General features: G+C 39.1%; 1 protein-coding gene across 2 annotated transcripts; it reads right to left on the bottom strand.

Moving 5' to 3' along the window:
• Positions 1–9,446: 9,446 nt before the first annotated feature.
• On the bottom strand, positions 9,447–15,105 carry rgs4 (regulator of G protein signaling 4). 2 transcript variants are annotated; one of them, XM_026323422.1, is made up of 6 exons: positions 14,960–15,105; positions 14,536–14,646; positions 12,946–13,010; positions 11,077–11,240; positions 10,343–10,628; positions 9,447–9,599 (listed from the first exon to the last, which is right to left on the bottom strand). In XM_026323422.1, exons 1-5 carry the CDS (start codon positions 15,001–15,003, stop codon positions 10,383–10,385), a joined length of 630 nt encoding a protein of 209 aa, XP_026179207.1. In that variant the 5' UTR covers positions 15,004–15,105; the 3' UTR covers positions 9,447–9,599; positions 10,343–10,382. The 2 variants fall into 2 exon arrangements, with proteins under 2 accessions (XP_026179207.1, XP_026179206.1); XM_026323421.1 differs by having other exon boundaries at positions 9,447–10,628.
• Between the last annotated feature and the right edge of the window lie 1,764 nt (positions 15,106–16,869).

Here is a 16,869-nt window from a genome sequence, read left to right as displayed (position 1 = left end):
ACCTGTCCCACACTTCAGAAGGCAGACACCTACCTGAGCATAGGTTTAATGAGGGTGACTCAATCTGTGAGGAACATCTACATAGAAAGGTCTAAAGACATGTTGTCATCAAGTCTTGGGAAAAGCTGATTTTAACTCTACAGAGTCTAAAATCGTCTAGGGATGGATTAAGAGCTTTTAGCGCTGTTTATATTTACTCAAGCATCATTAAAGGCAGAGGATGTGGGTGCTGTAGGGTCTGTGAGCACACAGGAAGCAGACTGCATTCCTCATTAAAGCCGGCAGCACTCAACAAGTAGCTGACAACAGCATGGCAACGAATTCTCATAGCTTCAGGGCTTTTTATACACTTTCTAGAAAAAGAATGATCTGTTTTCATGTGCAGTAAAATAATAGAACATTCTGTAATTTCCCCACTGATGTCTGCAGCTGCCAGCGACTTACACCGCTGAGAAAACTACACCCACAGGATTTCTGTCCACAGTCCACCCCCAAGTTGGTCAAGGTCTGATCAGTTTGCCAGCAGAATGCACAACATGCAAAACCACCAGCTGAGTTACTGTTATTGAGTTATTACTGTTGTGCTATACAAAGGTAACGTGAAACACACACAGGCTTGGCATCCAGCTTTAAGCTGTGAAAATCCTGCCGCTGGGCGACTGGCAACAAAAATAGATACTGACTTGTTTGCTTTCTAAAGTGTTTAGTGAATGTTTTGTGTGTTTGTGTGAATGCTAGTAATTAGCCATAATTAAAAGTAACTTGCCATTTTCCAAAAGCATTGCGGGCCCAGCAACAATGAACAATCACCTTTTCACAGGAACTGTTTTCCTCTGAGCGGTGTTGGTACAAGAAGTACAAGCCTGACATGGGCAAATATTTGACATCACCAAAGAGCTTTCCCAACTTGATGAAGTGAGGAAAGCTTAGGACGAGGGAACATGTATGTAAACAAAGCTTCACCGGTCCTCTGAGGACTGCTGCAAAAAGCTCTGCTTTCAGGTCAGGCAGAGGGAAAAGCAAACGCCCTCGCAAGCTCGTGGAACAACAGGTGACAGGGAGCAGATCTGGCAACTTTAACGACAAAGTCTGGATGTGCTGCAAGTTTTAATGGCATCCAGGTTGGCGAGTCTGGTTGCATGGGTTGAATTTTTTTTATCTCTATACCCCAAATAAACAGATTATTTTAGTTAAAACTGTATTAATCAGTGAGGATTGATAATTAAAACATAAATTAAAGCAAAACACAGCTGTGGTTTTCATCCTCCGATGACAGTGATGCTACTAACAAAGCAGCAAAGCAGACCAGCAGAGAAAGGGTGCCAGCAGCCAGAAGAGTCCACATCACCCATTCTTCACCTGCTTACACTTGTGGTTGCTTTTTTTTTTCTCTGAAACAAAGTTGTTTATACACATTATTATATAACAAGTGTCTTGACCAGCCATAGATACAAGGTATATATCTGATTGAACTAAAATGCAAAGAGAAATGGGAAGTGACAATTAGTGAAGTAAGTGATGTGCTTGAGTGGATGTTGATGAATAGCAGGAATAATAAAGAAACCCAATGCAAAGCAGGAACCAAAGCAGCAGCTGCTATAGCACTGAGCAGCTTTGGACCCAGCTGTTCCCACTGACTGCTTAAATATTCTGCAGAAATGTTATTTTATGTATTATGAAATAAAAATCAAAGCAAATAGCCAGTCAGTGTCTCCTCTGAGGTCACCTGATTCAGTGCTGCTGTATATTTCACTGTGGTTACTTTACATTAACATCAAAGAATAAAGAGAAAACTAAGCAAATTGAAGATGTCAGTCTTTTTCATGCATGCAGGATGCCCACCTGACATCCTCACCCTGTGTAGTCCTGCTCATGCAGAAGGCTCACCATATTAATCCAAACCAGATGGTGGGGAGCAGAAGTAAATATGAAACCCTCTGAGACAGAGTCTGCTCTGGTGTTGGATTACATAATGCAATCTCACCACTCAAAGGAAGTGCTCCTGCTGGAGAATGAAGACGGCGTCATATAAATTTAAGTTGAACCAACTTTGCTGGCTTGTGTTGGGCATATAAACGTCTATTTTAATGGCACATATTTGTATTTTTATTTCACATATACAGGAAAACCACACATACGTTTACCTGCTTATTTCTGCTTTACCTTAGTGGTTAAATGGAGTGCACTTTATAGCTGTGATTGTGATTTAACATGGAGGGACACTGTAATGAAGTGGAAAGGTCTTTTATTTTTCAGAGCCAGTCATCTGTCAGCTGCCACCTGCTCCTTATCAGCTAATCATGCCCTGAGCTGCCCGTCGGCACAGCTGCACCTCATCTCCTGATCAGGCTTCCTTTATGTATAAACCCACTCACTCCCTCAGCACACTTTGTTGGATCCTTAGAGCTGCAAATGTTGGTGCTGGTGTTGATGGTGCACTGCCTCTCTGACTTATGAAATTGTTGGTATCACCCACAATCACACTCTCCAATAAAATAGCCTCTAAATGTTTCTAGTCATGTGGTGAAGGCACTGGCTGTTTCCTCTGAGCTGAACCTCCCATGAGTGTTGCAGAGGTTGTGGAGATTGTGTAATTTTAGTTTCATGAATAACTTCAACCCTGTTGCTCTTCGCCACAATTAACAAGCTGCTTGCAACATCAATGTATGACCAAAAGAGCCAATTAATTTTAACACAAGAGGAGTAAATCCATTGACATCATGGGGTTACCTTTTAGGTCACGGAGGGACTGGCAACATAATTGCTGGCAAATGTCTGGGGTTTTTTTTAAATTGATTTTTATTGTGTGTGTTACTGTTTTACTTCAACAATGAGGTTATATGAGATTATATGCTCCTTTTGTGTCAAATGAATTTCACAGTAGAAGTATGACTGTAGACTGTTTTTGTAAAACCACACTTCATGTTGCCCAGAGTCTCCTGTTATTCAGGAGGCTGGATAACCTGGTTTCTGAAGTGAAGCAGCCAGTTTTAAAAAATGACTAAAGGGAAAAGAGACTCCTGAACTAAACCATAATTCGGAAAGACCATTCCTACTTTATTTTTCTTTGTGGTTGATATAAAGTCATCTCATAAAAATCCACTCTGCTTTTCTCTACTTACATATTTTCTTATTTAGCTAATAAAAAAACCCCTGAAGAAGAAAGAATCCCTGAACCCAAACAACAAGCTAACACTAACAGCGTCTTTATGTTAATGTGAAAATAGCAGAATTTAATATGTAATCTATTTCAGGTAGGCTTCAGATATGTACACAGACACACATGCTGAGGTGGTTGGTTGTTGTCACTTGACTGCCATCCTTTCTTCTGCTATTCAAAAGGCCCAGTAGATAATAGATGTGGTGTGTTTGAGTATTGATGGTAGTTGCATTCCTTTTAGGTCAGACAGTGATGTAAAGTGACGCACCATGTATTTGAATGAAATCACTGAGTTGTGAAATCCTACAAGGGCTATCAGAAAAAAGGTTTAAATATAGAGATGGGCAGAAGTTAGCTCACAGTTAAAGTCACTACTTTGACACTGTGTCCAGTTCTTTATTTATCTTCACTGGAGAATGTTGGTCATTTACACCTATGGTTATCAATATCTGTCATAAACTGTCAAACAATACTGAGAAACAGTATATGTATCATTATAAAATAATTCTCCTGATAACTGTAGAATCGCTCGTCTCTTAAAGCTACACTGGAACAAAACCAATTATTTTCCAGTAAATAATAAAAAACTTACTTTTTGTTTTGCATTTGTTTTATCATTTAAAGCACATGTTTTGTGTGCATGTTTCCCTGTGCAGATTTCTTTAAGGTGTTTCTGGTTCCGTTGCTTCCTTTTTACTTTCAGTTTGTTGTTAGGCTGGAGAAAGAAAAGTAGACTTTTATTACACAGGCTCATTATGCTAAGCAAAATATCTGCTTCTGAATGTAAGTCACAAAAACCCCATTTAAAACATGTCAGCCTGCATGGAGCATCAATAGCAGCTCAGCAAGGACAGCAAAACAGATTCCACCTACAGGTACAGACTTATTCTGCTTATTCTATTATATTCATATGAATACCCCAAAAGTTCTTAAAGAAGGTTTTGACTCTGCTCAATCATTCATAACATTTGAAGGCTGTGTCAAACCTCCTGTTTAAACCTTGAAATGATGTTTACACCAACACACACACAAATACACCAGAAAAACAAAAAACAGACACAGCGAGATGAATCACTTTAGCCCTGCGGTGTTTATTATCTGAACCTATCTGGACAATAAACCAGAGACCCAGACATGCAGCCCCAGGGATGTGAGTGGTGTATGTACTGAGTGTATGCAAGTGTTGGTGTGGTAAAGATAAATGGCTTTGCACATGCATGTGTCAGTGTGTACGTGCTCACTCGCATGCATGATCACATTAGACCAACAGGTCCCCCTGTCACGTTTTAATTAGCAGTCCTCACAGTTACTTGTTGTTAGGAAGCCAGGAGAGAACATGCAGTGATAAGTAGGTTAATGGTGAGTGAAGCTCCACTCAGGCCTGACAGCCAGAACCTGAACACATTCTGAGTAGTGTTGCAGCTGCAGACAAAGAAAAGTACACAAATATACAGTTAAGTGTTGTATAACACGGCCCCTGTATGTGATGCTGTCACTGTGTCTCTTTTCCAAACTGTGTCCTGTGTTTTCAGTGATGGGAAATCAACTACTTGGGGGATTTCATGGAATTATCCACAAATGCTCCAGTTGGGAATATTTGCAATATCTTTGACGATCCCTTCCTGTTTCATCTTGTTCCACCACCAGATTAACAGTTTAGTTTGATCTGATCTACTGTAATTTTGAATAGTGCTAATTAGCACTGTGGCTAGTCCTGTGTTCACCTGTTCAACAGTGTTCTTTGACTTCATCTCACCGTTTTATTGACCTTTGATCGTTAGTGTTCCTCGTTCTCCCTGCAGGAATTCTCTTTATTTTGTCATCAGTCCTTTTGTTTATTTTATGCATCTTTCAACATTCACACACCATCCTGCCCTGCACCCAGCACATCCTACAAACCCTACACACCCTGCATACCCTGCACAGCCTACATACACTGCACACCCGACACACCCTCCATATTCTGCACAGCCTATACACACTGCACACCCAACATGCCCTCCATATTCTGCACAGCCTATACACACTGCACACCCGACACACCCTCCATATTCTGCACAGCCTATACACACTGCACACCCGACACACCCTCCATATTCTCCATATACACACTTGGCTAAACTTTATTTTGCTGTAGGTGCCCACTCATTTCCATTAATTAAAACTGCAACCAAAATGTTCACACAATTCTGTTTGCATCTGTTGGTCCAAATTGCGATACAACTACATTAGTGGTTAGTATCAAAACAATCTTTCCTGACACACTGTGTTCACACCCTGCTGGCAGGAACAAAACATTCAGTAATGAGTCAGTTCATCTGCAGCGAAATGACAGGCTGCAAATTGTGTGTGCTGTCTGAAAGGATGAGAAGCAGACGCGCTGCGCTGCTTGCGGAAGTTAATTTCTCTCCTGACAACAAGGTCAGATATACAACAATATGGTGACAAGAAGTCAAACATTCCCACTTGTCTCCTTGGAAATGTTATATATAAATGTTAATTTTTTACTAAGCAGTATCCTTTAAAGTCATAAATGCATAATTATAAAATTCGACTGTCCTCACCAGAAAATCAATCCCTATTTCAAAACTTTCACAACTGCCTGTTTACATTAGCCAAACAAGTGACCTCTCACTGTTTTGCTAATTATGAGCATTAAACATTCAGGTCAAAACAGGAAGTGCGGGGCATGTTATGGCCTAGATGAGTGCACAGAAGAATCCGATGTAACAGTGAAAATTCATGTGTCTAATCAACAGTCTGCTAGAACCAAAAAGATCATCTTTCCTTCACCTTAAAGCATCACTAGTTTTTTCATATTAAATATCAATCAAATTATACTGTAAAAGCAGTAACAAATACACAGACAAGTTCTCAGTTCCCCACAACTCTGTAAAACTTTTTTTTCTGCTTTACTTGTTTGCCTTTGGGTGTATGAACCCAGTTTCCTGCTGCAGCCGTTCTCATCAAAAAGCTCTGATAAGCTCTCTGTACACTACCTGCCCAGCTCCAAACACCAGACATAAAAGCAACTAGCTGAAGAATGTGGAGCCTTCTGCAACCAGATATTTCACTTCTCAGTTGGAGATTAAAATAGAGTTAAACATCAGTGAATGTTGGGGTTTTCATTAAAACCAAGAGCCAGAAACATGACTTGTCTGCTTGATATGTAAATAGGCAACTAAACAGTGATAATATGTCACTGGCTAAAATGAATAAACTGACGTGTGCCAGAACGGAACAGTCCTTATTGGTGATATGGAAGGGCAATGATTCATTAGCTTTAGGTTTTTTTCATGAAAACATTTAACTCAAGGTTAAAAAATTCACTTTTCAACCCATACGTTTTTTATTTTAACTACACCATTCACTCTGTTGGTTTTGTTGGTACAGTATAAAGATTTGCTAGCTGAGAAACATAAAATGCTCTTTATTCTTCACTCACTTGAACCTGAACCAAGAGAAAATAACAAATTAATCATTCATGAGAGATGGGATTTATTTTTTTTAACCTTAACTAGTTTAGATATGACTTGAATTTTTAGTCATTCTTTTCATCCACTATAATGAACGTCGTAAACAGCTGATTTTACTCCACGTTTTTTGGTGTTTCATGCTGGCAGCTAAAACCTCATCACCAATTTAAGGACTCTATCATACTGATAAGAATAAAATGTTGAATTAAACACAAAATTCATTGTCATGGGAAAGAACCGATATTTAGCATTACCACAAAATATTAGCAGTTGGACATTTCAACCTGAAATGTGAATGTTCTGGTCGACATTCTAGGTGCTGGCCCCCTAACACAGTCCTCCAAGATACTCCTACACTCTCATTCATTTTAGATGACAGATAAGAATTCACACAAGCGCACCATCCCCAGCTGATTTATCACTTTCTTGTAGACTCCTGCGCCTTAGCCGCAGAATCCGAGCATACTGTGGCTGACGTACGGCAGTATTTCAGACTGAAATGAGACTTTGTGCCTTTGCTGACATGAAGATATGAGTATTTATTCCTTTCAAGTATGTATGACCGTTCTTTAGGAAAACTCTTGCCGAAAATCATTCAACTCTCACTGCAGATGTGTTCCTAAACTATAAAGTAATGAACAACACAGAACAAAGAACAATATCTGCTCAGCATGTTTTCAATCACTGACCTATTTTAGATTGGTATGGAAATCATTCTGGAGTGCTAATCCACTTTGAGAAGCATTTATATTGAATCATTTGCTCACTCACTTTTACAGATCCACTTTGATTTTATTTTTGTGCTGTTACTAAGCAGCAAAGCAGGTAAACTGAATTAAACCAAAAGTAAATATTTAGGCACATTTGCCCAATTGAAGTTAGACGTGCCAAAGATTGGATTTAACTGAGTTTATTTGCTGTATCATGCGTCATGGTCAGAAATGTGTTGACCTTAAATAGGTATAGAGTTCAGCTACAAGTGTGAATACAGCCGGAGTAAACAGTTTTAACTTCACTGAGGTAACAGACACAAAGACTGATTTGGCCTGTAGTACATATTCAGCTAAGAGATGTGATGCTTCATATCTGTGCTACACATATGGCTGATGCTACACGGACGTGAATAGTCACTGAAACAGAAGCAAAAGAGGTGCAGTCACAGAATTATGCATCTGATAAATGATGTAAACCATGCCTGTCTTTTGTCCAAACGGCCTTCTAGTGATTATTAGATGATAATAATGTCGTATTCTGGTGTGGCTTTCATTTGCATTCTGCAGACATTACGCAACCACTGCCGGATATTGCAGAGCCCACCTTATTTCTGGTGATTATAGATGATTATTATGTGATTATGAAGTGACACCCGGAGTTATGGTACAATCATAAAAACATGTTGCCCACATCTTTTTAAGAAAAAAAGCTTGATGTATTGAGACACACAAGTTCATCAGAACAACTATGAATCATACTTCTAATAACCTCTGATGAATAAACTGTATATAAGCCAGAAAATTAGAAAGACATGTCACAATGAACAACTGTGGCCATGACCTTCACTGATGCAGGTCTGAATCAGCCTCCTTTAGCTGTGCTGGTCATTGTACATGAGGCTCAGTATCCCACCACTTTGGTCCAGACTGAAATATTGTTGGGTGAAATGTTATTGCAGGTCACCAGAGAGTGAATCCCACAGGCACAAAATCTGACTTTTCATCTATTGTGGTGTCATCATCTGCTCATACTTTATTTGTGACCCAAATACCTACAACACTAATGACGTTCCCAGCTGGACTCCGCGTCTGAAGAGGTGTTGTTCAGCAAATACGGGTCCCTGACTAAAACACTGAACCCCTTTTACTCCTAACAGCCAGACCACCATCAGAGTGTGAGTGTAGGAGGAATGACAATCACACTGTAATACTCTGATAAAATGTGACAGGTATGTGCAGTGTATTTACTATAAGAACGTTGTGATGTGAGCACATTGCTGCATTGACTAAACACAAAAACAATCATTCACAATGGTCTGATTAGTTAACACATTTTATTTATGAATAATTACAGATATGATATAAATGTGACTGTGACATTATATAATAAGTACATACAGGATCATAGCTTTCAATCATCACAATATACATTTTGATAAAACATTTTCATATGCAAGGCCATAAAAGATATTAAAGTGAACTCACTAGAAAGCGCCCTGCACAGATAGGAGTAATAAACAATTTGACTTAAAACTTGATCAAATGATTCACAATTTGAACTTTTATCTGTTAATGTTTGGGAACTATGACATGCGACCAAAAGTTAATACTGCGTATTTAAAGCATGCTTAACATTTCCACTAGACGTAGACAGAGCCAACGTGCACAGTGCAGACATCATGTCAAGATGTTTATACAGTACAATACAATACAATCTTTGAGATTCACAGCAGGTTTTAAATTAACACCTTTATGTACCTAAAGTGATGAGAACTCCTCCTTGTGTTGTTGCACAAGCCTGTGATTAGTACTAAAGTACTAGGTTGAAAATTAAGAACTTATAAGCATATGTAAAAACAACACATAAGACTGTGCACAGCCAAAACTTATTGCACAGCAGATTAATGTGTGATGGTTCATGTATGTTCACACCTACGTTAGCTGTTGTAGTTTTATTTTTAATTTCTATAAGAATCTACTTGTACATGAGGCATGAGGTGGTCAGCATGGTCACCTCACAGCATGAAGGTTTCGGGGCCTTTCTGTGTGGACTCTGCATGTTGTCCCCATGTCTGGGAGGGTTTTCTCCTCCCAAAGTCCAAACACACACAGCTAACGTTGGTTGGTGACTATATTGCCCGTAGGCGTGAGTGTGAGTGTGAGTGTTCGTCTGTCTGTGTGTCAGCCCTGTGATGGACTGCTCATCTGTCCAGGGTGTCACCCACTGCATGCTGGGATTGGCTCCAAACCCTGAAAGGATAAGCGGTAGATAATGGATGGATGGAGGGATGAACTTAAAATGTAAATGTGTAAATCCTTCAGTGAAGCTCATCATTTTAACACTGATTAGTAATTTTTTTTTAACTACTTGTCACTTAGTATCAGAATATGTATGATTTCTGTGTTCTCATCACTTAGGTTAAGTGCAATGTTTGTTAAAAAGAGCTTGACTTTTAAGATATAACATTGTTATATCATTGTTACTATGGATATAGACGGTTCGTGCACGTCATGCTCCAGGGGCAGGGTAGTGTGAAGGTGTTTCTGTTGGACAGAGGTAGCTGTACATCGTTTTCTGTTTTCAATATCAATAAAGCCAGGCCATGACTCGAAAAGCAGGTTATGATTTGCGGTGAAACCAGAAGCAAAAGCTGAACTTCTCAGTGCAAACACTTAAACATCATCTGCATTTATTTTGTACTTTGAGATATTCAATATTTAATCAATATCACCCGTTGTGATTTGGACAAACATGACACTGATGGAAAATGAGGAAATGGGAAATAGTCAAATATTTTTTATACATGCACGTTCATGTAGCAGCCAATTGAAATCCTCAGATGACTACCAAAGGAATTGATGGCAAGTAAAGGTATAAAAAAAATATCCTGACAACCTTTCAGGCATCTTCCAAACAACAGTTTTTTTTCTAAACTATGAACCCCAGACACTCAATAATCAAACCAATCTTTACCAGTGTCGCCCAATCATACATTTTCTCAGTCTTTGGCTTCTTCCCTTCTTCCTTCCAGTTTAGGCGCCATTAGTTAATGCCTGTCTCTCCTCAGCACAGTCACAGTTGTTTTTCTCCTTCTCCTGAGCTGCAGCAATGGTCTGTGTCTGACACAGGTTCTGGAGCAGTTTGGAGTTGAGGAAGCGCCTGTAGGAGTCTTTCTCCATCAAGTTGTAGATCATCTTTTGAGCCTCGTCGAAGCAAGACGCACAGGCATTTTCAACGTTCTGTCTGGTTTCTTTCCTGGTGGCCGCGTCTAAGTTGACCTTAAAATGAGAAGGAAATAAAGCATGAAGACATGAAGACACTAAAGATAAAACACCTGGACTGTCAAGAGCATAAGCCTGGGTGGGGATATACTGTAATTTGATATGCATGGAAAAAGACCATTGTAAAGCTGAGGGAGGGAATAATGGAGAAAAAGACCTTTTTATCTGCCCTTTATCATCAAAAAGCAAATTACTAGAACTAGAAGGATTATTCACTATGTTCAGTTATGGATAAAACATAAAAACCACTAAGAATTCAGCAAATCTGAAAGTCAGAAGAGAATAAGCCTGTGCTTCTCTCAGTGTATGTTATTTCTGTGGAAGTTGAATCCAAAGAACTGAACTGCACCACGCAATATTGTTTTTTATTCTCCGCGTTGCCATTTGTCATACGCTGACATTTATATCACTAGTGTTGTCATACGTTCCAATTACAGCTAATCACCTCATTAGGAGCATCTGCGTCAACATATTGCTGGTAGATCTGTTTGGCTCTAGTTGCCAACTTGGAAGGTGGCGTCTTCCTGTAGTCCTCACAGGCGACCCAGAAGGCCATGTTCTCCTCGCTGAATTCTGACTTCAGGAAGCTGGTGAAGATTCCAACACCCTCTGCGATAGAAATAAAAAAATATGTTCCTCTTTAATATTCAGCACATGTTGTAGCCCCATGAGTGCAGGTGAAAAGAGACTTATGATAACACATAATTGCACAACTGAATCGTGAAGCTTTGAAGAGATGAGAAAATACTGTTTGTGTAGGCTAAATGACTTAAATCCATCATTGGATGTTGGGTTGCCAGGTTTGTTCTTAATGACGCAGTGCAGCTGCACTGATCCATCCAGGTACCACATTGGCCCAAAGTGAGCCAAAATGCTGCTACAGTAATTATGCTGGTCCTCTCTACAGGCTATAAACAGCAAAACAATATGAAAAATGATGCATTACGCTACATTTTCATGTGGATTTTCCTGGACCAGATCTGGCCAGACTTCAGCTGGATTATTTTATAGCACATAACTAATACATGCAGCTGTTCTCTCTTCACAAGTGCAGCACAAGCTTGAAAAATAAGTGAGTGAGTTGATTGAAAAAGATACTTCAAACTTCTTAAGATAAAATACTCTCAGCAAATGGATCTCTAATACAGAATACTGCAAACTCTAGCAGCGATAATTACATCCTGTCTTTTTAAATACACAAGTGTTTTCCAGTAATCAAACCACTTAATGGGAGTGAAGAGAACACACAGATCTTAGCGTTTGTAAAGATCCTACATGACTAAGAAAACAGATGGACAGACCATTAGGGCCATGATTAGATAAACATAAGAAGATTGGACCAATGAGATCCGACAGATGAAGTCGAGATTGCACAAAGAAGACATGACAATGTTGGAGGTTAGAGGATGAGTTCGTGGAAAGGAGCCGGGTCAGAACTCAGCTGGTTCCCGCAAGGCCATTGCTCCCATTCTGTGTCCACTGTAATTCTCAAGGGGCTTGTGCGTCCACACAAAGACACATATGCACCCGGTACTGGTCAGAACCCTAAGAGGGGCCACTGAGTAGTGTCTGACGACACGTAGCAGAAGACCAGAGCATGAGAATGCATCAGAGAGTTTCTGTGTGGCTCTACATTATGAGGACCAGACTGAGCTTCCCACCGTAAGAGTGGATACGTTTTGGCAACTCTTAGGACAAGGGTTAGGACTTGGTATTAGCGTTAAGGTGTGAATTAGCTGTAGGTAAAGTTAGGATAATGACAAAATAATATATGTATGATGTGCATGTTGAGATATTTTTTCATATATGTTTACATGCGTACATGTTTGTGTGACTCAGCCAAGTCGCCTGAACTTTCCTTTTATATCATGAGCACGGTGACAGAGTGTTTGAGGGTGTGAGCAGCGTGTTTCCACCTAATTAACACAAAAACCCACTCAGCTGCTTTGCTGATATTTTAATTCTAATTCTGCAGCTTTAAACAGAGCAGTGAAAGATCACTCTCGAGACTGACAAAGTCTCACTGGTAACCATTAGCAAGGAATGTGAAGGTCAGGGCCGTGTCTGATAATACCCCCATGATTGCTGCACCATCGTGTCACAGGAGAATGATCATGTTTAGTTTTGTGGGATTTCTTGTAATAAACCCAGAGAGACCTGCTGGAGAACTAATGAGCCAAGAATTTGTCTGATAGTTAGTGTCTGTATTATTAGTGTCAAACTGAGTCTTTTAGAGCTGAAGACAACCTCATTAGCCTTGTTCTCCTCCAGGTTACTCTTATTTTGAGGTGTAAAAATGTAATGTAACACTTACTTTCACTGCTCATCAAGCTGCTGAAAGACTCCTTCCATTTCTCGACCTCAGCTGCAGTAGGAACCCTGAAACACATCAAAAAAGGCTTTTTAAATAAGGTTGCATAGACAAATAACCTGCAATATCCTTCTTTCAATATACAACTATTTCTACTGTAAGATAACACTTCACAGTCACCAAATTGTTATTGGGAGGCTTTTGATCTGCTTTCATTTGTGTCATTTGTGTTTAGTTTATGGCCGAAGAAGCAATTATTCACACTGGAAATTTGGTGAACAAGAATCTCTATTAGAAATAATAATAATAATAATAATAATAATAATAATAGAGGTTTAATAAGATTGAGATAAATTGTTTTAGTCGTGCATCATATTGACGTCTTCCTTTTGTTTTAAAATGAGGACTGCCCTTCCAGATCCCAGATGCACCAATTCCCTGATCAATAATGGCAGCAAATCTAATCATAGCAGTCTGCGTCATCTGACATTTACACAACAAAACCTGCAGTATAGTAATGTCTCCTTAAACACTCCATTATTTTATCTCCAGTTACCTGATTAAAAAGATACCCATTAAAATGCTGCATCCATGCATGTCTTTGCCTTGTGAATGTTGCTGCTGAGCAGAAAAGGTAAATGTCGATTATCTATAAACATCTCTTAATGGGACACACTGTACAGAAGATTAAGGCTGGGGTAAGTGTCACCAGTGCAGGTGGATCAATGCTAACCTGCTCTTTGAGAACAACAAGAGGCTTCCTCTGGGAACACAACCTGAGGGCAGGTCATTAAAGCCAAAATAAGCCCAAAACAAGGAATAATTTGTTCTTCAGCAAATGTAATTCCAATTCAGAAATACAATAAGTCAAAGTAACATCATCCATGAGGGCTTTATAAACACAGTTACACCCATGACAGGAGCTGGAAGCTGTTGGAAATATAAAGCAAATGTCAATGAACCTAAAAACGAAACAGTCAGGCAGGTAATTATTTATTTCCCTCTAAACAAATAAACAAATCAGTTCAAGATCTGTCACTGCGTCAACCCGTTCTTCTCTCGTCTCATCGCCCCTTCATCGCTCTTTCCAAACAACTTACCACAGCTGAAAGGAATAAACACATTTCCAATGATTCTTGTTAAAGGTCTGCTGTTTGAACACCAGCAGAGATATTTCCCTCTTGGCCTCAGAGCCTGATTGTCACTGTTAATTTTTTTTAATTAGGGACTTTTGATCAAGTCATGGGTCTTGTGTCAAAACCACTAAAAGAGAAAAAAGTAATGCATCTGGAAATTTATGCCAATGAAAATTTCTCTCAACTTTAATATAATAAAACCCCTGGAACAAAACTGCCTCATTTCCCAGATATTTCCCAGGTGTTTTCCCTTTACAGCTCTTAGAAATGTCATTAATAAATTCTTTTAAGGTAAATAAAAATGATCCTTAATAAACATTCATCATAATCCTTTTATTTATCCTTAATTCTCTTTTTCAACTCCTCGGTTGGCAAGGGATCTGAAGAATAATCACGAACCAGATCAGATGTTCTGTGGTGCACACATGAAGGACTAACAGAGACTAGTTCCTCTGACCTGTTTGCAGCAGCAGCAGGAGCTGTCTTCTCTTTAATCTGCTTCTGATCCGCTGCTTGGGGTTCAGGCTTCTGGAGCAGGAAGCTTATTTTGTGCTTGATGTCTTTGGCGCTGTGGAGAGGCAGAAGAGAGGACAGTGAGCGAAATTCATTTTAGAAGTTTGTTTGCGTTACTAATATCTGCATCGAGACCTGGGTGAAGATCTGCTTTGTGTAAACAAGCGGTGAACAAGTTGCAGACTGTTTCTCTTTTTCTAAATGTAACACCTGATTTAAAGTCATGTATTGGTTTTATTAAAGAAAAACATTTTGAAGAATCAACATACACACACACAGATCATGTTCATAACTAGAATGTTCTGCAGTTATTTTTTGCAGGAGAAACAGAATTTATTCTACTGTTGTTCAGACTACATCGGTCTTACCTTTTCAAGCAGGTTGCAGGAAGTGTTGCAAGTCCTTTACACATGGTGTGATATTAAAATCCAAAGTCAGTAGTGTTAAAATGATGACAGGGAGGCACCAATGCGACTTCAAGCAGCAGAGTTTTTATTTGCAGGGTTCTTCAGTATTAGACGACAGGCTGCGGGTATCTCCACCCCCAGCAGCGGTTTTATACCTCCAGAGTGAACACTGACAGAAAACTGACCAATCACAACAGACCGGGAGAGGAAGAGAGAGAGAGAGAGAGAAAGAGAGAGAGAGAGTGAGTGAGAGGGAGAAGCATGAAATAATAAGAAAACTGAGAGACCAGCTGGGATTGTATGTAACCAAAACAAAAGGTGTTTTCTACTGAGGGAGGTGTCAAGCATGTGAGGAATTACTGAAGTCATCCCTCTGTGCTTTGTCAAAGTGATGGAAAAATAAAACCCAGCCATGGATACTGCCATCAGCCTGTGATTTAAAATGGGTTCAAGGAGGCATTGGTGGGAAAGTGTTTTTTGGGTTCATGTAAAGTGCCTTGAGAGGACTTTTATTGTGATTTGGTGTTATACAAGTAAAATTTAATTGAATTTGAGGGTCTTTTCATACCTGCTAATTTTAGGATATACTACATGTATTAATGCTGTATCCATGAGGCAGGCGGACACATTTTTTGAAGTTTACAAAAAGAAATGTACAAAAATAATTTTACTTTTCTGCTTTCCATTAACCAGACATTAACTAGATGGATAAAAAAATTACATCTACAGTTAAAATTCACAAGAAAATCAAAATGTACCAAAAACTGTAGGATACTTTTATTTGTTTCAATACTTTGCAGACTCACATCAAGTAAAATTATATCCTGATCTCTAGAAAACGATACAATCACCTACAGGACAGACTGACAATTAAACATCATAAAGAAAAAACTAAATGTTTTAATACTTTTCTGACATCTTAGACACCCATTCTGAATTTTTTCGACTTATCAGTGTCGATAAATCTGCATGGAGTTGGTGTGTATGTAGTATGGAAATGGGACACCATCCACCAGCAGAGGCTTAGTTTTGTGGTTAAGTGTATTTTTTAGGATGCCTGAAAATGGTTTTTATGGTAATTGTTCAGTTTCATAACAGTATTCACCAGTTGAATGATAAAATGCGCTAAAACGGTTATTGAACAAAAATGTCTAAATTTAGTCTGCAGACACCGCATATCCATTACCCTGAGCGTGGGCTGTAATTACCTTTGTTCAGTAAGTTCACTTTGAAAAGTTATAAAGAAAGAAAGACTGTTCATGCTTCAGTTTTCTGTCCCTACATGTTGAGCAGACACAATTAAAGCTGGTCTGTCTCGTTGTTATTTGCCATATTTTAGATTAAGGCTCTAATTTTTGTCCATTAAATTACATCATATCACAATTACACACTTTTTATAATAAAACTGCATAATACATTTTCCATCAATTATAAGGATCCTAAGGTTGCACTATCTGATGCAAACTTACTCAAGGTTTAAGTACTAGCTTTTTTCAAAGCCTGCAACTGTCTTCATCATTAGAAGGGACTGTCATCGAGTCCCTAAGTGATGACAACTAAATTATCTCTATGGCTACTCAGTCCAACAATGAAGACAATGAGATGCAGCTGAAAGCTCCTGATAAAGGGTGGAAAGGTCAAGAATGAACTCTCAGACACAATTTAAAACAACTGTGAAAGTTTTGAAAGTGTAATGTCTTCATGAAACACACAACTGAGGTGTTTTTATCAAAAAACCCCGTACAAGATCAGTGCAGAAAGTGTAAAAGTCAAAGGTCAATAGACCCCAGGTGTGGTGGTTGGTGCAGAATGTGTGGTGTTGACACTGTAGACTGCAGCTCACAACCCTCCTGCAGTAACAGTCAGTATTC

The sequence above is a fragment of the Mastacembelus armatus genome, chromosome 4 (genome assembly GCF_900324485.2).
Source record: "Mastacembelus armatus chromosome 4, fMasArm1.2, whole genome shotgun sequence".
In the NCBI taxonomy this organism is placed as follows: Eukaryota; Metazoa; Chordata; class Actinopteri; order Synbranchiformes; family Mastacembelidae; genus Mastacembelus; species Mastacembelus armatus.
The sequence above is the reverse complement of the archived record's forward strand: the minus strand, read 5'-3'. Positions and strand labels throughout refer to the sequence as shown.

What these genes read in the sequence shown, in the direction of transcription:
- rgs4 (XM_026323421.1), bottom strand. Translation starts at nt 15,003, where the DNA reads ATGTGTAAAGGACTTGCAACACTTCCTGCAACCTGCTTGAAAAG. An exon ending in CCTGCTGCTGCTGCAAACAG is followed by an intron (nt 13,011 to 14,535) that starts GTCAGAGGAACT and finishes GATGTGTTTCAG; the next exon opens with GGTTCCTACTGCAGCTGAGG. An exon ending in ACGCAGATGCTCCTAATGAG is followed by an intron (nt 10,629 to 11,076) that starts GTGATTAGCTGT and finishes TCTCATTTTAAG; the next exon opens with GTCAACTTAGACGCGGCCAC.